The sequence below is a fragment of the Podarcis melisellensis genome (genome assembly GCF_964234715.1).
Source record: "Podarcis melisellensis genome assembly, chromosome: 2".
Lineage (NCBI taxonomy): Eukaryota > Metazoa > Chordata > Lepidosauria > Squamata > Lacertidae > Podarcis > Podarcis melisellensis.
In genome coordinates, this window is record NC_138529.1 from 80761429 (window position 1) to 80786468 (window position 25040).

A 25040-nucleotide genomic window follows, 5' to 3' on the forward strand; every position below is an offset into this window, starting at 1 on the left:
TAAATATGCTGTACACACAAAAAAAATGTTCCCGTATATATTTACATGGCTTTTCTGCTGAAGACAAATTTTTAAAATGGCAATAATAATACAGTATTATTATTTTAAAACTGCCGACAGGTTTCAAGCTTAATAAACAAACACATTTCCATTCATTAACAGTAGTTTCGACTCGAAACTAACAGATGACATATTTCACTGCAGAAACGCAGGCATGCATTGGAAATAAGATCTGTTGTTAGTATTTACCTTTTTCAGTTGTGCTTCTAGCTTACTACACTCCTCCTTCTTTTGCTCTATGGCTATTTCTAAAGACTTTAACTTGGAGTCTCTTTTCAGTCCTGCCGAAGCCAATGATGATGCATGTTCTTTGAGGTCAATTAAGCTAGACTAAATACATGTAATATATATAAAAGAGACAATTGAAAGAGAAGGTTACCAGAAAACATAGAACCAATTTTTTTAATCCCTACTAAGCCTTTTACAGCGGGCTTGGAGACTGTGAGGTGCCGTCCTCTAAAGCACAGCTGCAATTATGTTCCAAAGCACATAGGTAATGAGCCATGGGTAGAAAGCCATGTTTAGTCCCTGCTGCAAAGAGCTTAGAGGAAATCAACAGCACAGGAGCATAGCGCCTCTGTGGGCACATGTAATATATATACACTGCCCACTTACCCTGCTTCTGGCCTAACTGAAAGTAAACTGATGATCACGGACAGTAGTGGATATTTATTAAGTTCAGTGAACCTCTTTTGATTCTTTACTGGGGCTCTTCTCTCTCTAAGCAAGTGCAGTGGACCCACTTTAAACAACAACAACAAAATATGGGCTTCTTATATTTATGTGGAGTTGCAGACCTGCCGGTTTACAGGGGAGACGGAGGGGGCTTCCAATTTATGCAGATATCTCAGCCTCTGCACCAACACAACGGGGAAATATTAAGACATCACTAATATTATTAATCATTAAGCAGAACATACATTTGCAAACACAGTTGTGGAAAAACCAGGGGTTCTGACATATATATATATAACAGCAAATATTTCCACTGCAGCCTCAAAAGAACAATCTCATAAACATGCCCAAGTACTAGCCTCCAGGAGCAGGACATAATTCTAGTGCTATCACATTAATTCTGAGAGGCATCTTCATAGTTTTGAATAGGTCCAACCAACACAGTGACACAACTTTAGGCTTGTTTGTCTCTGGTTCTTTCCAACAGGGTGTGATTATACAATAACTTTCTTAATGTGTCTCATCTCATCAGTTCTCAAAGGGACAGGATGGTAGGGCTCAGCATGGGCGTAGCCAAGGGGAAGGGGACACAATATTTACTGAAAAGCATGGAAAGTACTCAATTAATTAAGGTCCATCCTCCCCCAGCAGATGCCTGGCCCCTAACAAAAATTCTGGCTACGCCTATGGGGCTCAACGAAAAAATTATAGTGTGACATTGTTCTCATTACCACCATCATTTACATGCCACAGTATGTTATTCAAAGAACTTTGCATATGTTATCTGTGTAATCCTTACAACAGTCAGTCTTATGAAGGCCATCTGCAGCTGAGAGTGGAAGGGGTGAGGTGGAAAAAAAATGCCTTGGCTAAGGCCACCTAGATAGTTCATAGCTGAAGTGGGTTACAGCTACAATTGGCACAATCATGCAAAGCAAAGTTAAAAAGATAAGGACGGAAATGAAGTAACCTTTAATTCCTGGAAGCCTCTGCTGGGTCCAAATTGTTTCTCTTCCTGGAATGGCATGTTTGAAGCCCAGCCATTATTAAATTATATGTAAAAGTTGGAAGCCCAGAAATATGGTTGTTTTGGAGATATTGCATCCCAAATTATTTAAATATATTTGCTTTCACTTGAAACATCTCACTCTGCGACTGTAAAACTATACGCAATTTGATTCACAGCAATACAAATATTCAATTAATTGCAAACACTGACCTCTTTTTCTGTTAGCTCTGCTTGCAAAGCATTAACTTTTTCCTTCAGGTCTTTGTTTTCTTTTTTAAAGGATTCAATTTCTTCAATCCTTTCACGGTCATCTCTTTCCCTTTGCTCCTTTAATCGCTCTATAATTCTCTCCTAAATAGTGAAAACATGGTTACACTTTATAACTTGAACCAGCAGCTTGGAAAATATGTGACACCACACACACACACACACACACACACACACACACACACACACACACACACCATCCTTCATCTGAGGATCATAGGGTGGTTTACAATATAAAAACACAAAAATATGTAACATTAGCCAAAGGCCTGGGAAAGGATGAATGTTTTCACCTGGCATATAAAGATATGTAATGAAGGCACCAGGTGAGCCTCTCTGGGGAGAACATTCTATGAATGGGAGCTTATAAGAGGCTCAAATAATAAATTCCTTTTAAACAGTCATTCTGGATTTGCTGTCATTAGCAGAACATCAAGAATGAGGTCACAATCCAAGAAACTGCACACTCAGCTCAATGCACGTACGTCTGGCTTCACAAATATGACCTATCGAGTTCAACACAGCCTATCAGCCAGCATGTTATGCTTAGCCAAGTGCTTGAGAACACCCCTCTGCTTCTGAATTCCTAGACCAGCAGTGAATCTGCTGAGCCACTAGTCTGTTTCCATGCAGGGCAGGCGAATTGTAGCATTTGGCTTGATGGGTCATAAACTGTGCATCCTACCTTGTCAAATGACCTTTTGATTCCCTGCCCCACCCACAATATCGTCTCCCTGTATCCCTTTGAAAACCAGTTTTGAAAAGGGAGTGTTGATCTATAAATGGTTTTCCTAGAAGGATGTAAGCTTAAATTTCCAGCGCAGCTACCCATTTCTCTCTTCCTACTGGGCAAACAACTGTTTTCAATATACAGTGGTATCTCGGGTTAAGTACTTAATTCGTTCCGGAGGTCCGTTCTTAACCTGAAACTGTTCTTAACCTGAAGCACCACTTTAGCTAATGGAGCCTCCCGCTGCTGCTGCGCCGCCGGATAATGATTTCTGTTCTCATCCTGAAGCAAAGTTCTTAACCCGAGGTACTATTTCTGGGTTAGCGGAGTCTGTAACCTGAAGCGTATGTAACCTGAAGCATATGTAACCCGAGGTACCACTGTACTGCTATCTCAGCCTGAGCTAGTATCATATTATGATACTCTCTGACAGGAGATGTACTCAGGTGTAAATGTAAGCTCCATTTCAGAAGGTAGCAGTTAGTGCACACTCACTTAAAAGGAAGTGCAAATATTTGTGTTTCTCCAATAAGCTTAGTTCTTTTCTACTGTAATAAAATATAGTACATGACATGAAAGTGCTTTCTGTTATGTATGGGAAAAGCTGGGCATTGTGCTACATGTACAAATATATAACTAATGTTTAATATTATTGTGAGATTTTTAACATTCAAGAGAAGACATTTATTTAACCAAGTAATAAGGCCTCAGTCAAGGGAATTTTCAAGCATACACATTTGGAGCTTTTTGACATAGAAAAATAATCAACTCTAAGACCAATGATCTTGAGATAGATCTTGAAATAAGAATGTTGATATAGAACAGGTATTATTAGCTACTGCATTTTAAAAGCTTTTTTTTACAGAAGAACTGGAAGTCCTTAGGTTGATAGCAATGCCGAACTGCACATAATCCTGGTTCACCTTCTAAATTAAAGCAAATTGCAGCACTGACAAATTTAGATATACTTTAGGCATCCGCTTGAAGTCAAACAAAGTTTGAGAGTATTCATTTAACATATGATTATTACTGGATATTATCATAACATTAACCCGCATCTGACCCTGTGAGGATATTGAGATGGACCACATGGATAAGCCTGGGTTCCTATACACTTGATTCCTGTGTTGTCTGAAAGCTCAGAGTTCACTAGTTTTGCAGGAAAATCATTCAAGGCTCCTAGGTAGCAATGATGTTCAATGTCGGAATAGAAGCTAACTGTTCCTGTTTTCTTTTGCCTGTCCCAAGTTAATCACTGTTCCTGTTTTTGCCTTTGAAAGATGCCTTGTTAAAACGTTGAATAAGGGTTTCTAGATTTCTCATACATGTGTTATCTCTTGAGTCAATGCCTACACTTGAACGTACATTACAGGTACTGGGGGATATTAACTATGAACACGGGAGCCCATCCCTTTTCACTGCCTGAGGCAAAACTGAAGGTGCTGCCTCCTCAGCAGTCTCACCCTCTCACCAAAGCCTCGCTTACCAAGATCACACAGCAGCTTCCAGAAAAATCTCACACGATTTCTGCGAGCTCTCATGAGATTTCTGCAAGATCATGTAGGAGAATGAGGCATGGGGAAATGTGTCACTTTAGTGTTTATATGGGCAACACAAGTTTCCAGTTAGGCACGGAACTTCTGTTATTAGGGATGGGTAAGTACCTACATGCTAGGCCCCCCAAAATCAATAAGGCTTTTTAAGTGTGCAATCCATTTCAGTGTTTGACTAGAACGCTCAAGCAGTCCAATCTCCCATCCCTCTCAAAGCCTCCCTACTCCCTCTATAAGTTTGCCTGAAATAAATGGTGTGTTTTGAGACTAATTTGGCCCAGACCCTTGATTCCTCACTCCCACACTCCCTTTCAATTGTCCCACTTTACAAGAAAGAAAAAATCCTTGCCATAGGGCAGGGTTGGGGAACCTTCTTCAGACCAAGGGTCGCATTCCCTTGTGGTCAACCTTCCAGGGACCCCACACCTTTGGTCGCTGAGGCCAGAGGCAAAAGTGGGCAGAGCAACTAATGTGGGAGGACTTCCCTTTGTACAGCAGGCTAGTTTCTTTACACTCTACTCAAACACCCCTCTCTAGCCTCCATCCGGGCCAACAAGAAGCATCATCAGAATTCAGGGGTGCTTTCCTTCCAGATGAAAACATTCAAGGAGAGTGCAAAGAAGGGGTGGCACGTTTGTGGGTGCCTCAGGAGGGTGTGTGATCTGGGAGACTCCTGAGGGTCAAAGAGAGGGGCCTGGAAGGTTGTACCTGGCCCCTAGGCCTGAGGTTGCGCATCTCTGCCAAAGGGACTGGGGCTGGGGAGACAAGAAGCAAAATGGGGAAGGAGTATCAGGGAGGGTAGGGAAGCTAGCCAGGTCACAGGTCAGGTGTTGCAGCCCCTTTTCAAGTTTGGCCCAACCATACTCAAAATGATGTTGATCAAACTGAACAAAAAGAGGGGTACATTTTTGAGAGGGTTGCACATTTTAAATATTTGCCACATCTTGATTTTAATGTTATTGTGGATAAACTGATTCTATTTGTTGTCTCTCCAAAGTTTGGTATGGAAAGTAGCTTCATCAAAATTCAGTGAAATTGTCTGGCCATCCTCTGTTTTAATAGGAAGCTGTCGTATAAAGTTATGGCTTACGGACATTTCTTAAAATTGTTTAAAAATATTTTCCTTCCCAAATAGTACAAGCATGATCCCAAAAGCATTTGTGCTGTTAATCATGCTTTAATTTTTATATTTTATTAAAGGTTAAACAACATAATTCTAAAGCACAAAACGAAGATTAATTGAACTGTAATCTCCATGAGCTAGATGTTGAAAACACATGTTAAAATACCCTAATACAACATGTTGTCTTTGATTAACCACTAACATGATGAAATCCCAACAATGTATCCTTTCTAGTATTATTTGCATTGGCAAGCATTCCTGGTGTATATATCTATCCCCCTTACAGGCCTAATCTACATGCATTTTATCACAAAAGCAAGCAAGAACTAAATTGCAGTGGCTGAAAGCTCTGTATCGGGCACATTCAACTGCTTATTTCCAGCAATACCACAGTTATCTCAAATTGTTAGCAACACAAAAGTAACTGCAGCTTAATTTGAGCAAGGATGCAACGGGGCTAATCTTCTTCACACTTACAGTGTCTGGACACTTACAAATGTTCCAGCAGCAGCTTCCATGATGTCTGATTGTTCAGAAATCCCCCCTGGCACTGGGACTCCCTAACCATGCAGTGCAAATACTGCCCCCAAGGGCAGAATTATTGTGTGCAATTATTTGTGCAATTGAACTAGCAGCTAGAACATCAGAACCTGCTCCTAAAAGGATGTGTTCAACAAAACCATACCTTCTCTGATAGAGCTTCTTCCAACGTTGCTAGAGCCGTGTCTGTGTTGCTGGAATCAGTCTGCAACGACTTCACTCTGTCTTTCAAATTGGTTAGCTGTTTGTCTTTATCCCTAAGTTGCTCCTGAAGATTTTCAATCTTTAAAACAAATAATGCAAGGTTACTCAGTACTGATTATGAAAAGGAGGCTTTAGAATGGCAAGCTCTGTTGGCAAAAGTAGGCAATTCATGAACACTTGTGTGTGTGGGGGGGGGGTAAAATACAGCAAACACATTACTGAAATGCTCACAGTCTGAAATCATTCGGTTCTGATTTTAACCTCTGTGAATCTCCAACAGCCAACAAAACAGAAAGATCTCAGTGCAAGGCAACCTCACTCAGTTCAACCCTTAATGTGAGTTTCCAATGTATGCTTGAAATTGATTTATTTTAGATTTGTTGAAGTGTTAGCATCAGTGCTTTTTTTTCAGGACTCAAGGCTACGCAGTCCTGGCACATCTTTTCTGCTGTTGTTAAAAAGTGTGGCACTTACTGTAACAACTTTATGGTGAGTACCGGCACCTATTTTTCTAGAAAGAAAGCAATGGTTAGCATGTTCCTAATAATATACACTTAATTTAGGATGCAGAGGTTCCTATACCCCTTTTTTCATACCAAATGTTCCCTAAAAGGGGAGTAGGATGGTTCATGGCAGAACTTCTCTTAGGCACTAGATGCTGCTACAAGGGTGTATGTCAGCATACAGGAGCACCCAGGAATCAAGGTTACAATGAGAACTAGCTTTTCCATGGTTCCAGGGGAGCTAGATGGTACCGCATATGTCATATTTAATCACTATTTAACTATGAAGCTGCTGCTGCTGATAACATACTTTTAAATATCCTTATTGTGCAGACCTTCCACCCAATTCAAATAGTGGAGATCTGCATTCTGCATCATGCCTTGGTACTGTCTTCAAGAGAAGACCCGAAAAGGATTTTCATTTCAGTAATGGGGGGGGGGGTTAAAATATGATTTGTTGCAGCAGCAAACATCCAACACGGCACTGCAACTCATTCAGCGCAGAGCTGTTGCATCGTTGCACGGAAGGGAAATGCAAGTGCTTGAGATGAGTGATTAATACCTTTCAGGAGGGTGTTTCTGGTAACCCTTTGCAGCATGTTAATTAGGTAGAGGGCAAGCCTTCAGCTGCTGCTTCCTCTATCATTGTAACAATCACAGAAAATGAAATGGAGATGACAGCTGACCTAAGGATGCCGCTAGTGTAAAGCCAGCATATGATTTGGTCCTCTGTAATTCACACTCAACAGCAGGCTCTTAAGAGGAAAGAATCTTTGGCATGAATCAGGTCAAGTAAGTATGAAATGGCATATCTCAAACAAATCATGCCCTCTTTATATTGTGCAACTTGAGAGCAATGGAAATAATTAGCATTCCTTTTCACCGTGGGTATCACTGACTGGCTTTGAGTGAATATATTTCCTGAACTCTCCTCACCTTATCCCTTTCCAACATGACCCCAGTTATTCAAGTGGTGTAGCTTGCAGTTATGCAATGCTTAAGCATCACTAAAACAAATGGATCTTGCCACGTGGCCAACAGAATTGTGCTGTAAGGCATCAGTCTCTGTTGGCATATGGCAGTGCTGTGTATACAGTTATGCAGGGAGAAACTTGTGTCGCAGCAGCTAAAGTAACATCCTATCTTTGCCCAAGTGCCTTTTAAAAGCTAAACAAACAAACAAAGCAAGTTTCAGGGACCACTGCTACCCTGGGTTATAGAGGGGAACAGACTAATCCTGTGCAGGTTGTGTGAGAAGGTGGAATGGCTCTGCCTGGGAAAAGATCTGTCCACAGTAATGCTTTAATTTATGTGTTTCATTTTATGCAGAAAAAAAGAGAATGCATGCTAAAGAGCTAAGAACCGGTTGTTTTATAGTGCACATTATACCACCAAATAGAACGCTTAAATTAAAAAATGAATAAATTCTCCAGTAGCACCTTAGAGACCAACTAAGTTTGTTCTGGGTATACCAGAACAAACCTAGTTGGTCTCTAAGGTGCTACTGGAGAATTTTTTAATATTATTTTTTTATTTTGTCTGCATCAGACCAACGCGGCTACCTATCTGAATCTAGAAACAGAACACTTGTTAGTATTCAGTAGAGGGTAGACCATGTTCATTTCCTTTCTGCACTAATAGCGGTTCTAACAACTACCTCATGACACCCTGTGGAATACTAGAGCCACTGCACATTTTACATCCAGTAAGCTGTACTCTTAAAATGATGGGGACAAGACAACCAAAAAGAATGAACTGAAAACATGCAATTAGAAGTGAGAGCTTGGCCATGCTCTTTCGTTACGATTCTATTATGCTATGTACACCAGAAATATTAATTTGAAACGTTATTCCCCTCTGTCATTTGCTTATTTCAATACATTTAAATCTCCTTTCTCTTAGAGACATTTTTAAACATGACACAAAATTTATCCAAGACAACAGGTCTAAAAATGTTTTTCGCAGATGTAAAGGGCATATGCTGCAATGTATAGGCATCTCCACCAATTCATAAATACCTTTAGACATGAAGCTCTGCTCATAGCTTGAAGATAGCAGAAATGGGATGTTACTGCTGGTGTAAAACCCTGATAGCTTCATAACAGCAGCTTTGGTTGGAGGGGCAGCAAGATTCGGGTACAGTAACTGAGAACTTTGAGCTCATATATTTCAATAAAAATATAACAGATGACATTTCTTCTCCACTTTTCCCTTTCACACCCAAGAAGATCTTCCTGTAGCTTTTTGATTCATAGAAATAAATGCAAAATTGGCACATATTAACAGGTGAGTGGCTGGCATTGGAATCTTCCATGCTGCTGGCCTCCCATCAGCCACATCACTGTGCATACTGGGAGGAGTGAGGTGGTGAGGTCAGTGCGGCGCAAGCACAGCAAATATCTGCTGCTCTGTTTGCACCACACCAGATTCTCACTGCCTCTCCCCTCTCTCCTGACTTGGGGAGGCTCCCTCTCGGAAATCCTGGCAAGCCACTACCAGCCAGCATGGACAATACTGAGTTACATGGACCAAAGGTCTGATTCAGTATGGCAGCTTCCTTTAGAGGAGGTAGAAAGAAAAGGCTATCCGGAGTTGGAGTAACCTGTCCTGGAGTGACCCACGGAGAACAGGCAGACTGAATACCAGGGAGTCTGGGCAGGATGAATGGCCTTAAAAGGTTCTATTTCCTTAGGGAAGGGTTCCCTAAATAAAAGGAGAAGGCCAAATGTTGGGTGAGAAAGGAGCCATTTACAAAACAAAAGGTGTGTTTGTTAAGTGACCAGAGGTAGGAAGCTAAGATTTCCACCACACAGCAGCTACATGTGAGCTTAAGGAGCAAAGTGTGTGCTGAGTGCAATACTGAGTAAGTCAGCTGTAAGCAAAGCTTAAGGAGTTAAGAGTCACGTTCAGGGTGCCAACGAAGGCCAAGCACCTTGGCAGCAGATAATTCTACTCCTGCGCACACTTTATTGAGAGTAACCTTAGTGATTCTCAGAGGATTTACTGCAAGGACCTTTAGGGCCCGCCTCTCCCTACATAAACCATCCCAGACTCTGTATAGATCTGAGGCCCTTCTTCATGTGCCTCCTCCACACGAGGTCTGGAGGGTGGCAACACAAGGACGGGGCTTTTCTGCAGTGGCTCCCCATTTGTGGAATGTTCTCCACTGGGAGGGTCGCTTGGCGCCTTCATTATACAGTGGTACCTCGAGTTACAAACGCCTCAGGTTAGAAAATGCTTCAGTTTACAAACTCCGCTAACCTGGAAGGGTTACCTCGAATTGAGAACTTTGCCCCAGGATGAGAATGGAAATTGTGTGCCAGCGGCGCAGCGACAGCAAGAGGCCCCATTAGCGAAAGCACGCCTCTAGTTAAGAACAGTTTCAGGTTAAGAACGGACCCCCGGAACGAATTAAGTTCATAACTAGAGGCACCACTGTGTATTTTTAGGCAACACATAAAAATGTTCCTTATTAATCAGGCCTTTGTACATGGATTTGTGGGAAAGGGGGGTTATTGTTTTGCTGTTTTCGTTTTAACTATTTACTTGTACCTTGCATTTTATTCTGTGAATCACCTTGAGATCTTGTGATGATGGGCAGTATAAATTTTTCAATAACAATAGTAATAATAGTAATGTGTGCAATTAAATAAGTTAATTTGAAATTATCATAACTAATCTATTAGTATTTAAGTGAAACTATGCAAACTATTTCACAAGTTGGTTACATAGAAATAGGGTACTGTTACTTGCTTTGTTTACACAGACAGAGTCAAGGCATTTGGATTTAACCTTTGTGGTAAATGGATAAACTTTTAATAAATAACTGAAAAAGCAACAAAGTTTAAGATTTGCATGTATAGATGAAGGATTTTTTTTTATTATTCAATAGCAGGTCTTTTAAAAAAGTTTAAATCCACACAGACACACATATTATATTATATTATATTATATTATATTATATTATATTATATTATATTATATTATATTATTATATTATATTATATTATATTATATTATTATATACCAGATAACAAGCAGCTGGCATTGGTGTTAATTTTATTTCTAACCAGCATGGAAGCATCTGACAAGACCAGACAAGCTGAACACCATATGCATTGCTAACATGTAATCTCCACCTGCTTTGGTTGCAGTGCTGTTGCACCATTACCTATGAAAATGACTTCACATAATCCTTTGGTATTTCAATAAATAGGTATAATCACAGCATTTAAAACTGCCACTATATCTATTAAAAATCATTTAAAACTTTCACACGCAATCTTTTCAATTATGCATCCTGTCAATAAAGTTTTACGTGCTAATCTTGTCACTTTTTTGGCGAAAGGTTCAGGAATGCTTCTTAAATATTCAAAGGATTTAACTAAATCTCACCTGCAGACAAGCTTTATGATCGTATAGAAGCTTAAGTACTAAAAGAAATAACCTTCATTATCGAGTTTTAAGACAAAACGGTGTTTTGGAATTTGCAGGTAATGATAAAATGACATTACAACCATTAATGGAAAGTACCTCTTAAGGATTTGTTTTAAAATACGATGAGAAAGGGGGAAAAAACATTCAGAGGTTTATTTGCAGTATTTTTATGAAACCTTGGTAATATAAACACAGGTCAATGTTTTCAATATTGTTTTCACTTACACAGTATTTTTTAATAACTGAGAAAAAACTATGGTTTAAAAGAATGTTTTAATTCTAAAGTTGATTTTGGATGCCTTGGCTTGGTTCTTCTCAGTGTCTAATTTCCTTTTCAGAAATTTGTATTAAAATAAAGCAAGTTGGAACAAAGTGAATCCAAAATGAGCTATGCTACAAATTAAAAGCAAAGCCTACGCAAAACAGAGCATGGAGTCCTAAAACCTCCTCTGTCCCATTTGTTTAAAAAGAACATTACCTCTCCCCCTCCCCAATTACATTGCAAGGTGAAACATTAATACAAAAATATTTTTTAAATTGTTAATGTAGAATAAAATATATGAAATATAATATTCTCCTCTCCTTTTCCAACATCCGTTTTTCCTTCTTCTGGAGCTGCAGTCTTGTGGTCCATAAGATAGGATTAATTGCATCACCTACAGGATACTCTCTCCCAAGAACAGGGAGTGAAGCCTGAACATAGAGAAGGATATCTGATCTCCTATGCCATCTTTGCCATTGGATACCTAGGTGGCTTTGGTGGCCCAGAGTGCCTATGCCCAGCTCAAGCTGATCATGCAGCCTCTTCTAGACCAGGATAGTCCACCTACATTAATCCATGCTCTGGTAACCTCTGGACTGGGCTATTGTAATGTAATGTGGGGCCAGACCCTCCAAGTGTTCCTATTCTCCAGGGATGTTCCAGATTTAGAGTTTCCCACTTTCTGATTTGATCCTGGAACATCCCACTTTCCCTTAGGATGTCCCTATTTTTGTTGGAGGGTATGGAGTTATCCGACCCGACTCATCCGAAGGCAATCCTGCATAGGGAAGGTTTTTAAAAATGTTTAATGTTTTTGTATATGTTGGTAGTTGCCCAGAGCGCTGGGGCAACCCAATAAGCTGCGTGAGGTATATAAATAGTAAAATTATCATTATGGAATGGGACGTCCCTATTTTCATCGGAGAAATGTTGACAGGGATGACATGGATATTACAACTGCTGCTGAATGTGGTAGCTGGGGTATGAAAAGGGACTCCTGGTCGCCCACGTATAGCAAAAAAAAAAAAAAAAAAATTAAAAGAGTTGCACTGACAGCCAGTGGTATTCTGGTCCTGATTCATGTGATGATAATATAAAGCCTTTAATGATTTGGGCCTCAAGTATCTTAAAGAATACCTGTTCCCATATCAGCCTTCCTGGCTGTTAAGATCTGTAAAGGAAGCCTTCTTGGTAGTCCCCTCAGAGAGCAAGATCTACGCTGCAGGGACCTGGAGAAGAGCTTATCTGGAGCGGCTTCAGAGCTTTGGAGTAGCCTCCCTTACTTCTACAGTATTTTCATTCATTCAACAGGTAAACACGCACCTCTTTGCCCTGGCTTGTGTGAAAGGGATGAAATGCATGGTATCATTTTATATCCACTTATACTGCCTGTTTTATATGTGATTGTTCTTAATGTAATGATGCTGCTTGGTTTTTATCAAATGTTTAATGTTAATTGGGATTTAAATACCTGTTGTTTGCTGCCCTGCAACCCCTGGGTGAAGGGGTGGACAACAAATATATTTTGTATTTATTTCAACACAATTTTCTCAACTATTTGCAATTTGAATGAATGCTTAACTAGCTTCGTTAAATAGATTTTATTCTCTACAGGAGAAAGACTATATAGCTCTGTTTTAGGATCTGGGATAAGTCTGTCAAGTATTTAGTGCACAAAATCTTATTTCAGTTCAGGAGTTTATAATAGATAATATTTTTGTAGGTCTCTGCTTTTACATAGGTGTGCTTTGGACACAAAGTTATTTTTTTAGAAAATAAATGTGAGGAATGAATATGTATCTAGGTTTCGCCTCCTAAAAGTAATATGAAAAAAAATGTAACGGACTGATAGACAGACAGCACAGGAAACGTTTTTTTGCAAGCCATCACTGATCTACAGCCAGAAACATACAGATTTGTGTGCGGTCATCACATGTCAAGCAGACAGGAAAGTATTTAAAATACTACATTAACAGATTTTACGGTAACAATTTAAGGACGTGATCCAATAACAGAAACTCTCAGCTACTTCCCCTGTCCTGGATCATTTTTCAGGATTAAAGACCTTGGCTTTAATTAACAAAATGTTTCCATTGCATACATAATTTGGTCCAACAACGTGACTTCTTAAGTCTAATGCATCTTATGAAAAAGGGAAAAAAAGCTCTTAAAACACATTTAGCAGAGGAAACAAATGCATCTACAAAGGCACTTTGTATTAATGGTGGGGAACCTTAGGTCATGGGGTGAAATGCGGACCTCCAGGTCCCTCTATCTGACCCTCAGATCTCTCCCCAGGCCACATCCCTCACTAGCCCTGCTTCTCACCCTCCATGTTTATGCCAGCTTGGAATGTCTCCTCGAACTGTAATCATGTCTCTTGCTTTTCTTGACGGACGCTAGGCAGGGTTGTGGGAGCGTGTATAGCAGGCCTAGGCAAATTCGGCCCTCCAGATGTTTTGGGGCTACAATTCCCATCATCCTTGACCACTGGTCCTGTTAGCTAAGGATCATGGGAGTTGTAGTTCCAAACATCTGGAGAGCCGAGTTTGCCTATCCTATGCCTGGTGTATAGAAACTAGCCTCCCGTACAAAGGCAAATTTTATATTCATTGCTCCGCCCGCTTTTCTCTCTGGCCCTGGCCACATGTGGCCCTTGGAAGATTGCCCAGAAGGGAATGTGGCTCTTGGTTTCAAAAGGTTCCTCACCCCTGCTGTAAATGCTAGTGGCATGGCAATGATACCAAAAATATGCATTTAAAATTATCATTTTCATTCAACATTTGTTTGGCTAGTTATTGCAATGGGAAGGGATGCAGAAATAGCACAGGTCTTGTTCGCTTGGCCTAATATGAAGGCAAGTGCTTGAAAAGGGAAACGGAACAAGGAGATAGCTAAGAAGCCCCAATGAAACCACTGCAACTAGCAGCATAGGTGGCAGAGCAGGTGTTCATACCAGTTCAAGAAAGGTTTTGTGGAACAAAACAAATTTAGAGGAAGGGCTTGAAGGAATAAAGTCAGTCAATAACTTAGAGGGGAAACAGTGGGAGATGAGCACAGAGATGAAGTGGAAAGTAGGGCAAGAGAAGCAAAGCAATAGGTTTGCATTTACAAAGCACAGAATGTGGTCTTGCGAAAAGGAGGAGGAGAGAAAAGAACAATGAGCCTGAAGACAAGATGCTAGATTTAGCTTCTATAAGACATAAAACACTTTTTTTTACTGAAATCAGATTTATCAGGAGGCTTGAATACAGGTAAGTAGAGTATATTTTTACATTTGATATTTAGGTTTCGTCTATGTGCTACGTGTAGGATTTCTAATGCCACAAAATTACTCGTTATGTTGCTATGAGAGTAATTTCCCCCTAATTCTTTATTTCCTTCTACAATTACACATCTGCCTACATATCCTAACATAACAGCAGGCTTTAATGGGTACCTTCGCTTGCTTCCCTGACGTTTTCCACAATTTCCCTTCTTCCTACATGCCAAGGATTGATTAAGAAATTCTCAAAATCATGTGAATGGTCTACTTCTTCATCAGTGCAACGTTTACCACCTCACCTAAGTGCACATGTGGGTTTTCCAAATAGCAGGTCACAAATAAGGAACACAAAGTCAGAGATTTTTGTTTTAACTATCTCTGACGGTTAGTTCTCAGTTGCTCAGTTATTTAAATATAGCCATTCAGAATGATGCAGCTTCATTTGGAATTAATTATGCATAACATATTATGCTCTGGTACAAAGTATCTATACAATTTTTCTAGTGATTAGTCTAAAGCTGAAGGGCTCATTGGATTGGGTGTCGATCCGATCCCATACTCCTTTCTATTTTCTAAGCATTTAGAGTCTGACAACAATGGTAGAAATCCAGAGGTTCTGGGAACAACAGACAGCTCTAGGTTTTGCATTCATGCACTATGGCTATTAAGAACATTGCTCCCCATATTTTGTTGGAAGCTGCCCTGAGTGGCTGGGGAAACCCAGCCAGATTGGCAGGGTATAAATAATAAATTATGTTTATGATTATGATCATTAGGTGGAGTGAAACAACCTTCTCAGATGTTGGGAATGGTGCCATTAGTCTCCTGGCTATTCCTCCACAGACCCTCAGTTATCCCCCTCTCTATTGGTAAACAGTGTTGTACTTCCTACATGTGTTGTTTTAACCCACCTAAACAAACTTGCTGCTTCAGGTGCAGTGGGATATGCCAATCTATCATCACTGTCCAAACAAGTTAGCTTCTGCACATGGGATGGGAAGGTACCATCTTGTCCTTTGCTTCTGGCAGCAAAATGTTTTGGATTGGACTGGCTTGTTCCTAAGTGCATGGCTGGCTTGGTGGGACAGCAGCACTTACCCGACCTCCCGACCGACCACTGAATAACTGGTGCTTACTGGGAGGGGCAGGGCAGCAGGGACATCTACTACTTCCTAATTGGCTCCTCCATTTTCCCTCTCTTAAACTGTCACTATAGTTATAAGTGATACTCAAGTTTTGTGTATAAGTGTGCTTGTTTTTGTAACTGAATCCAGTCCTTAATTCTACTGCAGTGGGATTTGTTAATGTTGCATTTAAAGCACTCCATTGCCAGTTTCTTATTTTATTGCATTTAACGTTCAATATTGTTTCTGGATAAAAATCAGTGGTGACAGTTGCATACACTTTTGGAGAAGTACTAGCACTGTGATCGTGAACTTGGTAGTAAGCCCCACTGAATTCAATTAAGCTGACTTCCAAATAAGAATACTTAAGATTACAACCTCTGAGACATAACTAAGCAGAATACTCCAGGGAAAGAGCTCTGTGTTCATTACTCAACATGTATACATTTTGCCCACTGAAAATGAAACATTTGCCACATACCGGTAATTGTGGATCCAAAAAACGAGCACAAAGTAGATAAGGTGATTTTAAGGTGATTTATAAGACCATATTTTATTGGCAAGAGAGTGTACAAAATTTCCAGCTTCTGCAAAAAATTGTACACTCTCACTCACTAACATCTAATCCAAAGAAAGGTATCAACTTACCCACTTTGTCTTACTGAAATGGCCAAGCCAAATAAGGAATTCATTCCAGAAGCTTCACTCTTGAATAAGAACAAGCCAACTAAACCAGAGCAATTACGGTATAAATGCAGTAAGTGAAGGTAGTGTCAACACAGGCATATGAGGTGTGACTCAAGAAGAATGTTCATTTTTTTTGATAAACCACTCCTAAGAACAAGAGACCTGTTCAGTAGTTCCAAAGGCCCCCTCCCTTATTTCAATTTCTGCAAATCAACCAAACAACATCAAACATACAGCTGAGAGATCAAAGATCAATGTAAACAAAGCCAAGGCAAGTTGGATCTTTATCTAGAGGAATCCACTTGCGGTGAGTTGGCCTACCTATTTTTACTTATTTTAAGACAAATTTCCAAAGGAATCTCACGAGACAGGAAATTAATAAGACATACCACACTCAGTCTGCTCTGTTGGGGTTAAATGTATATTTATTTTACCCTCCTCCAAGATATTCACAGCTCTAAAGTGTAAATTGAACAAGGAACTAATAAAAATCTAAATAGTGTTTCTAACATCTGACAGAGATACGACATAATTGAATGCCGATGTGCTTGTTGTCTCCACACATATTTCCATGACAAAAACTTTCCAGCATGTGTTGGGGTGGGGCAGGGTGAGAACTATAGTAAAAAGCAGCCATTGACTACAGCGAGACTAATAAACAGACTTTACTGGAAAGCAGCTACTGCATGTTGCATGAACATGAATAATCATTTACATTCCACTGATAATAAACTGGCAATAGTAGTAACGCAGGTGGAACAGCACATTTCAACCAATGATCGGCCCTCAAATAGCAGCATTATTCCATTCCTCCTATGTTACATTTGCATCCTGCCCCTTCTCTAAGAAGTTCAAAGCATTAGACAAAAGAGTTATCCCTTTTTTCCCTGATAGGCTGTAGAAGCTGATAGAATCCACCTGATTCAAAAAGAAATCGAAAATCTTTTTGCCTTTCTCACTCCCCAGCTTGCTGGATTGCTTCTGGTCCACACCACTGCAACCTTTCTAACTGTGAGCTGGGGGAGAGGCTCCACCAATTTGCTGCCTGATAAAGAACCTCTTTCCTTTATTTCTCCTAAAGGTCCATCACCCAGGCAATGATCTCATCAGGAAGCTAGCCTGGCTTGGACTGGGGACCTGTGGCTCCAAATGAGGCTAGATTTGGGTGATCTCTCAGCCTAGCAGTGGATGCATTTTAGCTGCTTATTCTATAAACTAGCTTTATCATGTATATTTACTAAATTATATGCCGCACAAAGGAAATAAGCTAATGAAGATGTCAAACATTATTCTATTCTTAAAAGCAGAAATGCAATTTCTATGACTATAAAGACGGAAATAATTGAGAGAGATATGGAATGTTGGAAAAGCAAGTATGAAACCTCCAAACAATTAATTTCTGAAGTACATTATTGGTTAAGTTCTGCTGGGGAAGGTGTGATACTCTTGTCACACACATAAAGAAATGGTAAGGGAAGGAAGGAAGGAAGGAAGGAAGGAAGGAAGGAAGGAAGGAAGGAAGGAAGGAAGGAAGGAAGGAAGGAAGGAAGCTTACCATAGCTTTGTATATAGCCTGACCCTGAACCATAGAAACTGTGACTCTATTATTATTGACCCTGAATTGAAGGTTCTATCTGTTGTTCAGGATCACATGCAGTAATTCCTCTTAGTATGTTTTCATGACTCTCTTTCCATTTGTGTAATCTGCAGACAAAACAAGATTCTTGGAGAAGTGAGATCTGCCAGATATGTGCTCATGCTCTGGGCTTGCTGGTCAGAGTTGAACTGCCAGAGTAGAACCAGCTTGTTTGATGGTGGAGATTGTTATTCCTTCATTGAGGAAGGTTGTGCCCAGGCTTTCCTGCATGAGACCAACCATCTGACTAGTACCACTTCATATGCATGAAGGATAAGGCTAATGGCTGCTAGTCATGAGATCCAAGATCAGAGACACCATGCTTCTGAATTCTAGTGGGAACAGCAGTAGGAAAGCTCTATTGCATCTGGTTGGCCACTGTGGATGCTGATGCTTTTACTTTGATCCAGCAGGGCTTTTCTTATTATCTGAATCGAACTTCTAAAATTGAAAGCATCTTGGCAGACATAGTGGTTGAATGGCACTGGGAGAGAGGCAGGGAAAGCAGAACCTTATTAATCCAGTTATTGAACCTCCAAGCAGCATTCAGGACTATCAACCATGGTACCTTCCTGTAAGTGAAAGAGAGAGGGAGGCACTATGTTCCAATAGCTCCAGCGATTCCTGGAAGATAAAGCCCAGGTGGTGGTCCTGGAAAGGGTAATTTGGTGCCACAGTGGTCCATCTTATCTCCTGTGTTATTTAACATTTACCGTATTTTTCGCACCATAGGACGCACTTTTTCCCCTCCAAAAATGAAGGGGAAATGTGTGTGCGTCCTATGGTGCGAATGCAGGCTTTCGCTGAAGCCTGGAGAGTGAGAGGGGTCGGTGCGCACCGACCCCTCACGCTCTCCAGGCTTCGCGGACCTCTTCGCAAGGAGCCGGAGCACTCCGGCTCCTTGCGGAGAGTTGCCAGCATGCCGAAGCCTGCGCGCGCTGAGCTCAGCGCGCCCAGGCTTCGCGGACCTCTCCGCAAGGAGCCGGAGCGCTCCGGCTCCTTGCGGGGAGTTGCCAGCATGCCGAAGCCTGCGCGCGCTGAGCTCAGCGCGCCCAGGCTTCGCGGACCTCTCCGCAAGGAGCCGGAGCGCTCCGGCTCCTTGCGGGGAGTTGCCAGCATGCCGAAGCCTGCGCGCGCTGAGCTCAGCGCGCCCAGGCTTCGCGGACCTCTCCGCAAGGAGCCGGAGCGCTCCGGCTCCTTGCGGGGAGTTGCCAGCATGCCGAAGCCTGCGCGCGCTGAGCTCAGCGCGCCCAGGCTTCGCGGACCTCTCCGCAAGGAGCCGGAGCGCTCCGGCTCCTTGCGGGGAGTTGCCAGCATGCCGAAGCCTGCGCGCGCTGAGCTCAGCGCGCCCAGGCTTCGCGGACCTCTCCGCAAGGAGCCGGAGCGCTCCGGCTCCTTGCGGAGAGTTGCCAGCATGCCGAAGCCTGCGCGTGCTGAGCTCAGCGCGCCCAGGCTTCGCGGACCTCTCCACAAGCAGCGGGAGTGCTCCCACGGCTTGCAGAGAGCTGCCTGTTTGCGGGCTGGGGTCGGGGGAAGCTCGAGCTTCCCCCGCCCCAGCCCCGCGCCTGGGGGGGGGGGAAATAATTTTTTTCCCTTTATTTCCCCCCCAAAAAATGGGTGCGCCCTATGGTCCGGTGCGCCCTATGGTGCGAAAAATACGGTACATGAAGCTGCTAGGCAAAGTCATGCAGAGCTTTATAGCAAGGTATCAACAGAATGCTGATTATATGCAGCTCTCTCTCTCTCTCTCTGTCCTCAGTTATTATTTACAGTGAAGTCTGGTTACTAGCAGATTCTACGCTTTCTCTTTTTAGACAACGAACGAGAGGCAGGTATATAGTAATTACAGGAAGAATACCTGGCTACTGATTGCACTCAAAGCAAGGAAAGACATGAAAAGAATGCCAGGAGGATACTTGCCTTAGGGCGGGAGCTCCCCTCAAGCCAGTTGACATTTTTACAAGGTTGTTAAAGCTGCTCTGGGGCAGACTGTGTCAAGAGAAAAGGAGGGAGTCAAAACGCTCTTGTTCTGGGGACCTGGCTTCTGTTGCCAGACTTCAGATGAGGGAGAGCAGGAACATAACATAGAAATGAACTGCTGTGAGGAAGCTGGCCAAAAGAGGCCCATACCGATAACATCATAGCGTATCTGGGAATACTCATCCTCTCCTCACACCCCAATCCTACCCACCTTTATCTGGAAGTAAGTCTCATGGTTATCCGTGGAGCTTACTACCAAGTCAATGTACTTATGACTGCAGCCAACAGCGTGCGGGGCGGGGGGGGGGAGACCCTACAGTTCTAAAATGTTGGCATTTTTATGGCTGTTGCAATGATGTCCAAAATAAATGCTTTCCAAGCATAGCTAGACACCCACAAAACAGGCAATATGATTGTTGTGCCAAAGTTATGAATGTGGCCATAACTGTTGTGAAGATAGGGAATAGATGCATTCCACAGCTTTCAGGTTGAGTGGAGGCCAGCCAAGGAACTATTTTCCTAACATTTCAGAACCAAAATGGGGGGAAATGGGACACCTGAATGCAGCCCAGCTCACTTTGATCTTAGAATTGAATCTGATTAAGTATTTAAATTATATTCAAGTGTATATTCAAACAAACAAGGTTCAGATTCTCTTTTGAATATTGCTTTCTTCTCCCCTCTACCTAGTGAAACAGACCATTCTGCAACCACATATATTAACTCGGCGAAAAGAAAATTATTGAAGCAATCTGACCAAATTGGACAGCAGGTTCTGTCTACATCTAGCAATAATGCAAATGAAGGACTATATAGTTAGCAATATTTTTTAAAACCCTCTCATTTATCATTACAGCTAAACATCTAAAATATGTATTCTAACGTCTTTGTGTCAATTATTTATGATTTTCAGATGTGAAGGGTAATGCCTTTCTAAGAATGATTCAAAATACCGCCGTCTTTTTTCATCTATAAGACGTCCCCATGTATAAGATGCCCCCTGTTTTGGGGGACTCAGATTTAAGAAAATAGGGGGAGATGGCCCCGTGTATAAGACACCCCCTAATTTTTTACATTTTCGGGGGGGACCTAGTTTTATACACAGAAAAATGTGGTATATTTTTTAAAAAAATCACTGGGTAACTGGAGGCTTCACATGGAAGACAGTGAGTTGAATGAATGATCGCTAACATTAAGACATTAATATGCTGAGTATTAAAATCTAGGAGAGAGACTCTTCTCATGTCCAGCTGAACCTCATGCTGGAACATGCCAGGAGAGCTTTTCCGTGGCCACATCCAAGATTCAGAACTCACTGCCTGGGGAGAGTTGCTTTGCCCCCTCTCTGTTAGCCTTCCAATATCCCACTAAAACATTTTTATTCCAGGAAGCTTTTAATCTACTTCAGACGTGAGTTTAGTTGCTATATTTTTTTTTTATCTATTTATGCTGCTCAAGAGGTTGCTGCTTTATATTTGTGTGTGTTACAGCTGTTGCTGTTTTATGGCTCCTTCTCTTAATTTTATTGTTATGTTGTTTGCCTTTCAGCTGTTAATATTGTTACTGTAATCCGCCTTGAACATCCATTACCACTGGAAAGGTGGTGTGTAAAGTATTGAATTAATTAATCAATTTAAAATGGATGAACAAACATAGATAAATGCAGAAGGTAATCGCGACAAGTTTTGGCAAGAATGAAAATCCAATTCCTTCAATAAAACTTATTTTAAATATAAATATATTTCTGGGCTTATATAGCAAAACACAGCTACTGCAGTTATATTTGAAATGTGTGGTAATGGACCTTACCAGTTGTGCCCCTGTGAGCAGCCCAGGCTGTTATAAAGCACAATACTGACTTGAGCAAAGAAGGGGCACAAATGGGGGGAAAACTGGAAGCAATTTATAAATACAAGCCCCAGTAAATAAAGCTCACAAAGCTGGTACATTACAACCTACTAGGCTAAAATTTGGTATAGCACTGACTGGTCTGCATCACTGCTGCTGTAGCTGTATCAGTGCATCTTGCACAATGAGTCCCCTATCCAATAGTCATCTACAACTTTAGAACAAATAAGGCACACTCTCCTACTTTACACTTTATCTTGCCAGAATTCTCCTTTCTGAGATATACATATCTATTCAATAATTCATTTATTAAATTTCTATCCCGCTATGCCTTTCGAAGGAGCCCAGGTAGTCAAACAACAATAAAAAACCTCGAAAACACATTGAAAACTAAGATTCTATTCCACCTACCCTTTGCCATAACTTAACTATGAGACGCATTTTGTACACACACCTCAACACCCACACAATAGATCCACTATATATTTTGAAGCTGCCATTTCTTTTTACCTGTAGGTTTTCATTCTCTGTTATTTCTGGCTAAAGGATCTCTAGTACGTGAGCTAAGATCATTCTCTTTTTGACACACCAGAGAGGTGCTGCTGTAATGAAATGAGTAGTCCATTTCCTATCTCTATTGCAGGTGATAAAACGTCTCAACATGAATTCAAATTTTCATTCATAAGATTTCAAACAGGTGATATTCAGCCTATTTTTGAGAGGATATGGTTTGGCTCATGCTGTAAGTCCTTTGGGACTATTTACTTCAGGTACTGTATTTATATACTGTACTGCTTAAGATTCAGAATTTCTAAGTAGTGTACATAAAATGTTTTATACACACATACACACCTTACTCCCAGGTAAGTGGGGGTAAGATTGCAGCCCAAGTCATATTCAAGAGTAAACCCACCAAATCAATGGACCTTCAACAGTCACATCTCACCCTGGCTTCAGTCACATCTCACCCTGTATTTTAAAACGGCTTAGACAGTACAGTGGTACCTCAGGTTGAGTACTTAATTCATTCTGGAGGCCTGTTCTTAACCTGAAACTGTTCTTAACCTGAAGCACCACTTTAGCTAATGGGGCCTCTTACTGCTGCTGCACCGCCGGAGCATGATTTCTGTTCTCATGCTGAAGCAAAGTTCTTAACCTGAGGTACTATTTCTGGGTTAGCAGAGTCTGTAACCTGAAGCGTATGTAACCTGAAGCATCTGTAACCCGAGGTACCACTGTACTGAACTTGCGAGCACCAAAATGTCACAGAGAAAGGGTTGCTGGGAGCACGCGTTAATGTCTGACAAGTGAGATGACAGTTATGAACTATCACATCATATGCCATAATCAAGAAACCTAAAATTATTTATGATTTTACATTAGATAGGTTTCAAAGAAGTAATCAGGTCATACCATACTTCAACTGAATAGTTAAATACAGACTGAAATATCCATTTTAAGTTTACTATATCAAACATACATTTTGTCTTCACATCAATCTTCTTGTGCTTGAAAAGGAATTTATTTTATCCTTCCCTCAACTCAAAACAGCTCCTGCTTATGCAAAACAAGACAAGGTGTTACATGTACTTGATGTGTCCACAGCTGTAAAGGTCAATGAAGGTGCAGATCTTGTTAGGGCAGTAGTTAAATTCACTAACTTTGACATTAGTGAGTGCTTCAAAATTAGCATATTTAATGCTGCTGATTTACCAGAAATATATTCATCTAACCCAGAGCCGACCTGACCATGAGGCAGGGTGAAGCGCTCACCTAAGGTGGCAGAAGTGCAAGAGATGGTGCTCCACCCTCCGCCCACCCCCCCGCCAGTGAGAGGGTTTTCTGTCGTGCGATTCCTGTGTGCCACAATGCCAATCGGCTTCCCTGTCCAGAGGAAAAGCTGAGTGGTAATGCTTGGGGGGAAACCCCAAGTCCAGTTTGGCAAGAGCCGGGGCACAGTGGAAGTGGTAGGGGTGAGGTGCACTGGCAGCGAGAGGAGGAGGAGGCAGGAGGCAGCAATTCCACGGGCCACCCCTGATCTCACTCACTCTTCCTTCAATGCTATTCAGTGCCCTTTAGTTCGCTCAGGACCCTGCCTCCTATTGCCATTTAACTGCTTATTATGGCACCAAGTGTGATTTTGTTTATGGGAGCCTATGACATCATCATCATCAGACCTAGCTTTGCTACACTACTGACAGAACAGGATGTGTCACCACAGCCAGTCAAATTAAGTGGGAAATTAAATTGGCAAGTTAAATTTTAAAGAGAGCCGAAAATAAGCAGAAAGATGAGCAAAAGGCCATAAAAAAAATATATGCTTGGAAAAAATGTCAAAACATCACTTTTCAGCACTCTCAAATGCTGGTATTTACCATGGCAGGTTAAAGTCTAAGGCTTTGTGCGAACTTAATCTCAAATGAGAAGTCCCCCCCCCCCACACACAATATATCAGAATACGAATATTTCAATATTTGGAAGTTGAATAAGTTTCACTAATGTTTTGCTCTTTAAAAGGGTGGGTGGAAACAACCACCGTGATCTCTTTCTCTCCTTTATTTAAACACAATAGGAAAGGCACTGGTTTCTGCCATAGCATATTATTATTATTATTATTATTATTATTATTATTATTATTATTATTTAATCCCACTAAATTTATCAAAATCCCAAAGTTATTATCAACTTCATGTTGCAATCATTGCTTGCTTATGGTGGCAGTCCAAGAGATTTGAGGTGTACCCAATTTGTACATCTTGTTTGTTGCCTTGTAAGAATCCTCAACAACCCCAGTGGAATTAACTGGTAGAACAGGGATCAGATATAACAGTTATATACAGGGATCAGATATAACAGTTATATAACATGTTGAGTGTGTTCCATTTGTAAACTGAGTCCCCCGCTGCTATGGGAAAGCACGCCTTGGTTTTAGAACGCTTTGGTTTAAGAACGGACTTCCAGAACAGATTAGGTTTGTAAACCAAGGTGCCACTGTACATACACCTAACCCAGGACCATGAATTTCGATTGGTCTACTCTGTGTCAGCATTAGTTTGGATGCAGCCCAGATTCCGGTATATCCGTAAGCTTGCAGCAGGGTGTGGGGAGCACAGAGGGCATTTAGAAAGGTGTGAGCA

General features: G+C 41.3%; 1 protein-coding gene across 10 annotated transcripts in view; it reads right to left on the reverse strand.

Annotated features, from left to right (window-relative positions):
* The window catches only part of ERC2 (ELKS/RAB6-interacting/CAST family member 2), a 518559-nt gene that overhangs the window by 297219 nt on the left and 196300 nt on the right, over window positions 1-25040 (reverse strand). For all 10 annotated transcript variants that reach the window (XR_014165505.1, XR_014165506.1, XR_014165507.1 and 7 more), the window contains 3 exons: window positions 6103-6240; window positions 1955-2095; window positions 250-390 (listed from right to left, as the gene is read on the reverse strand). Coding sequence is in view for 3 of the 10 variants with exons in the window: in XM_081899985.1 (XP_081756111.1) it covers window positions 250-390; window positions 1955-2095; window positions 6103-6240 (420 nt within the window). In the remaining 7 variants the exon portion in view is untranslated. The remainder of the gene's footprint in view (window positions 1-249; window positions 391-1954; window positions 2096-6102; window positions 6241-25040) is intronic.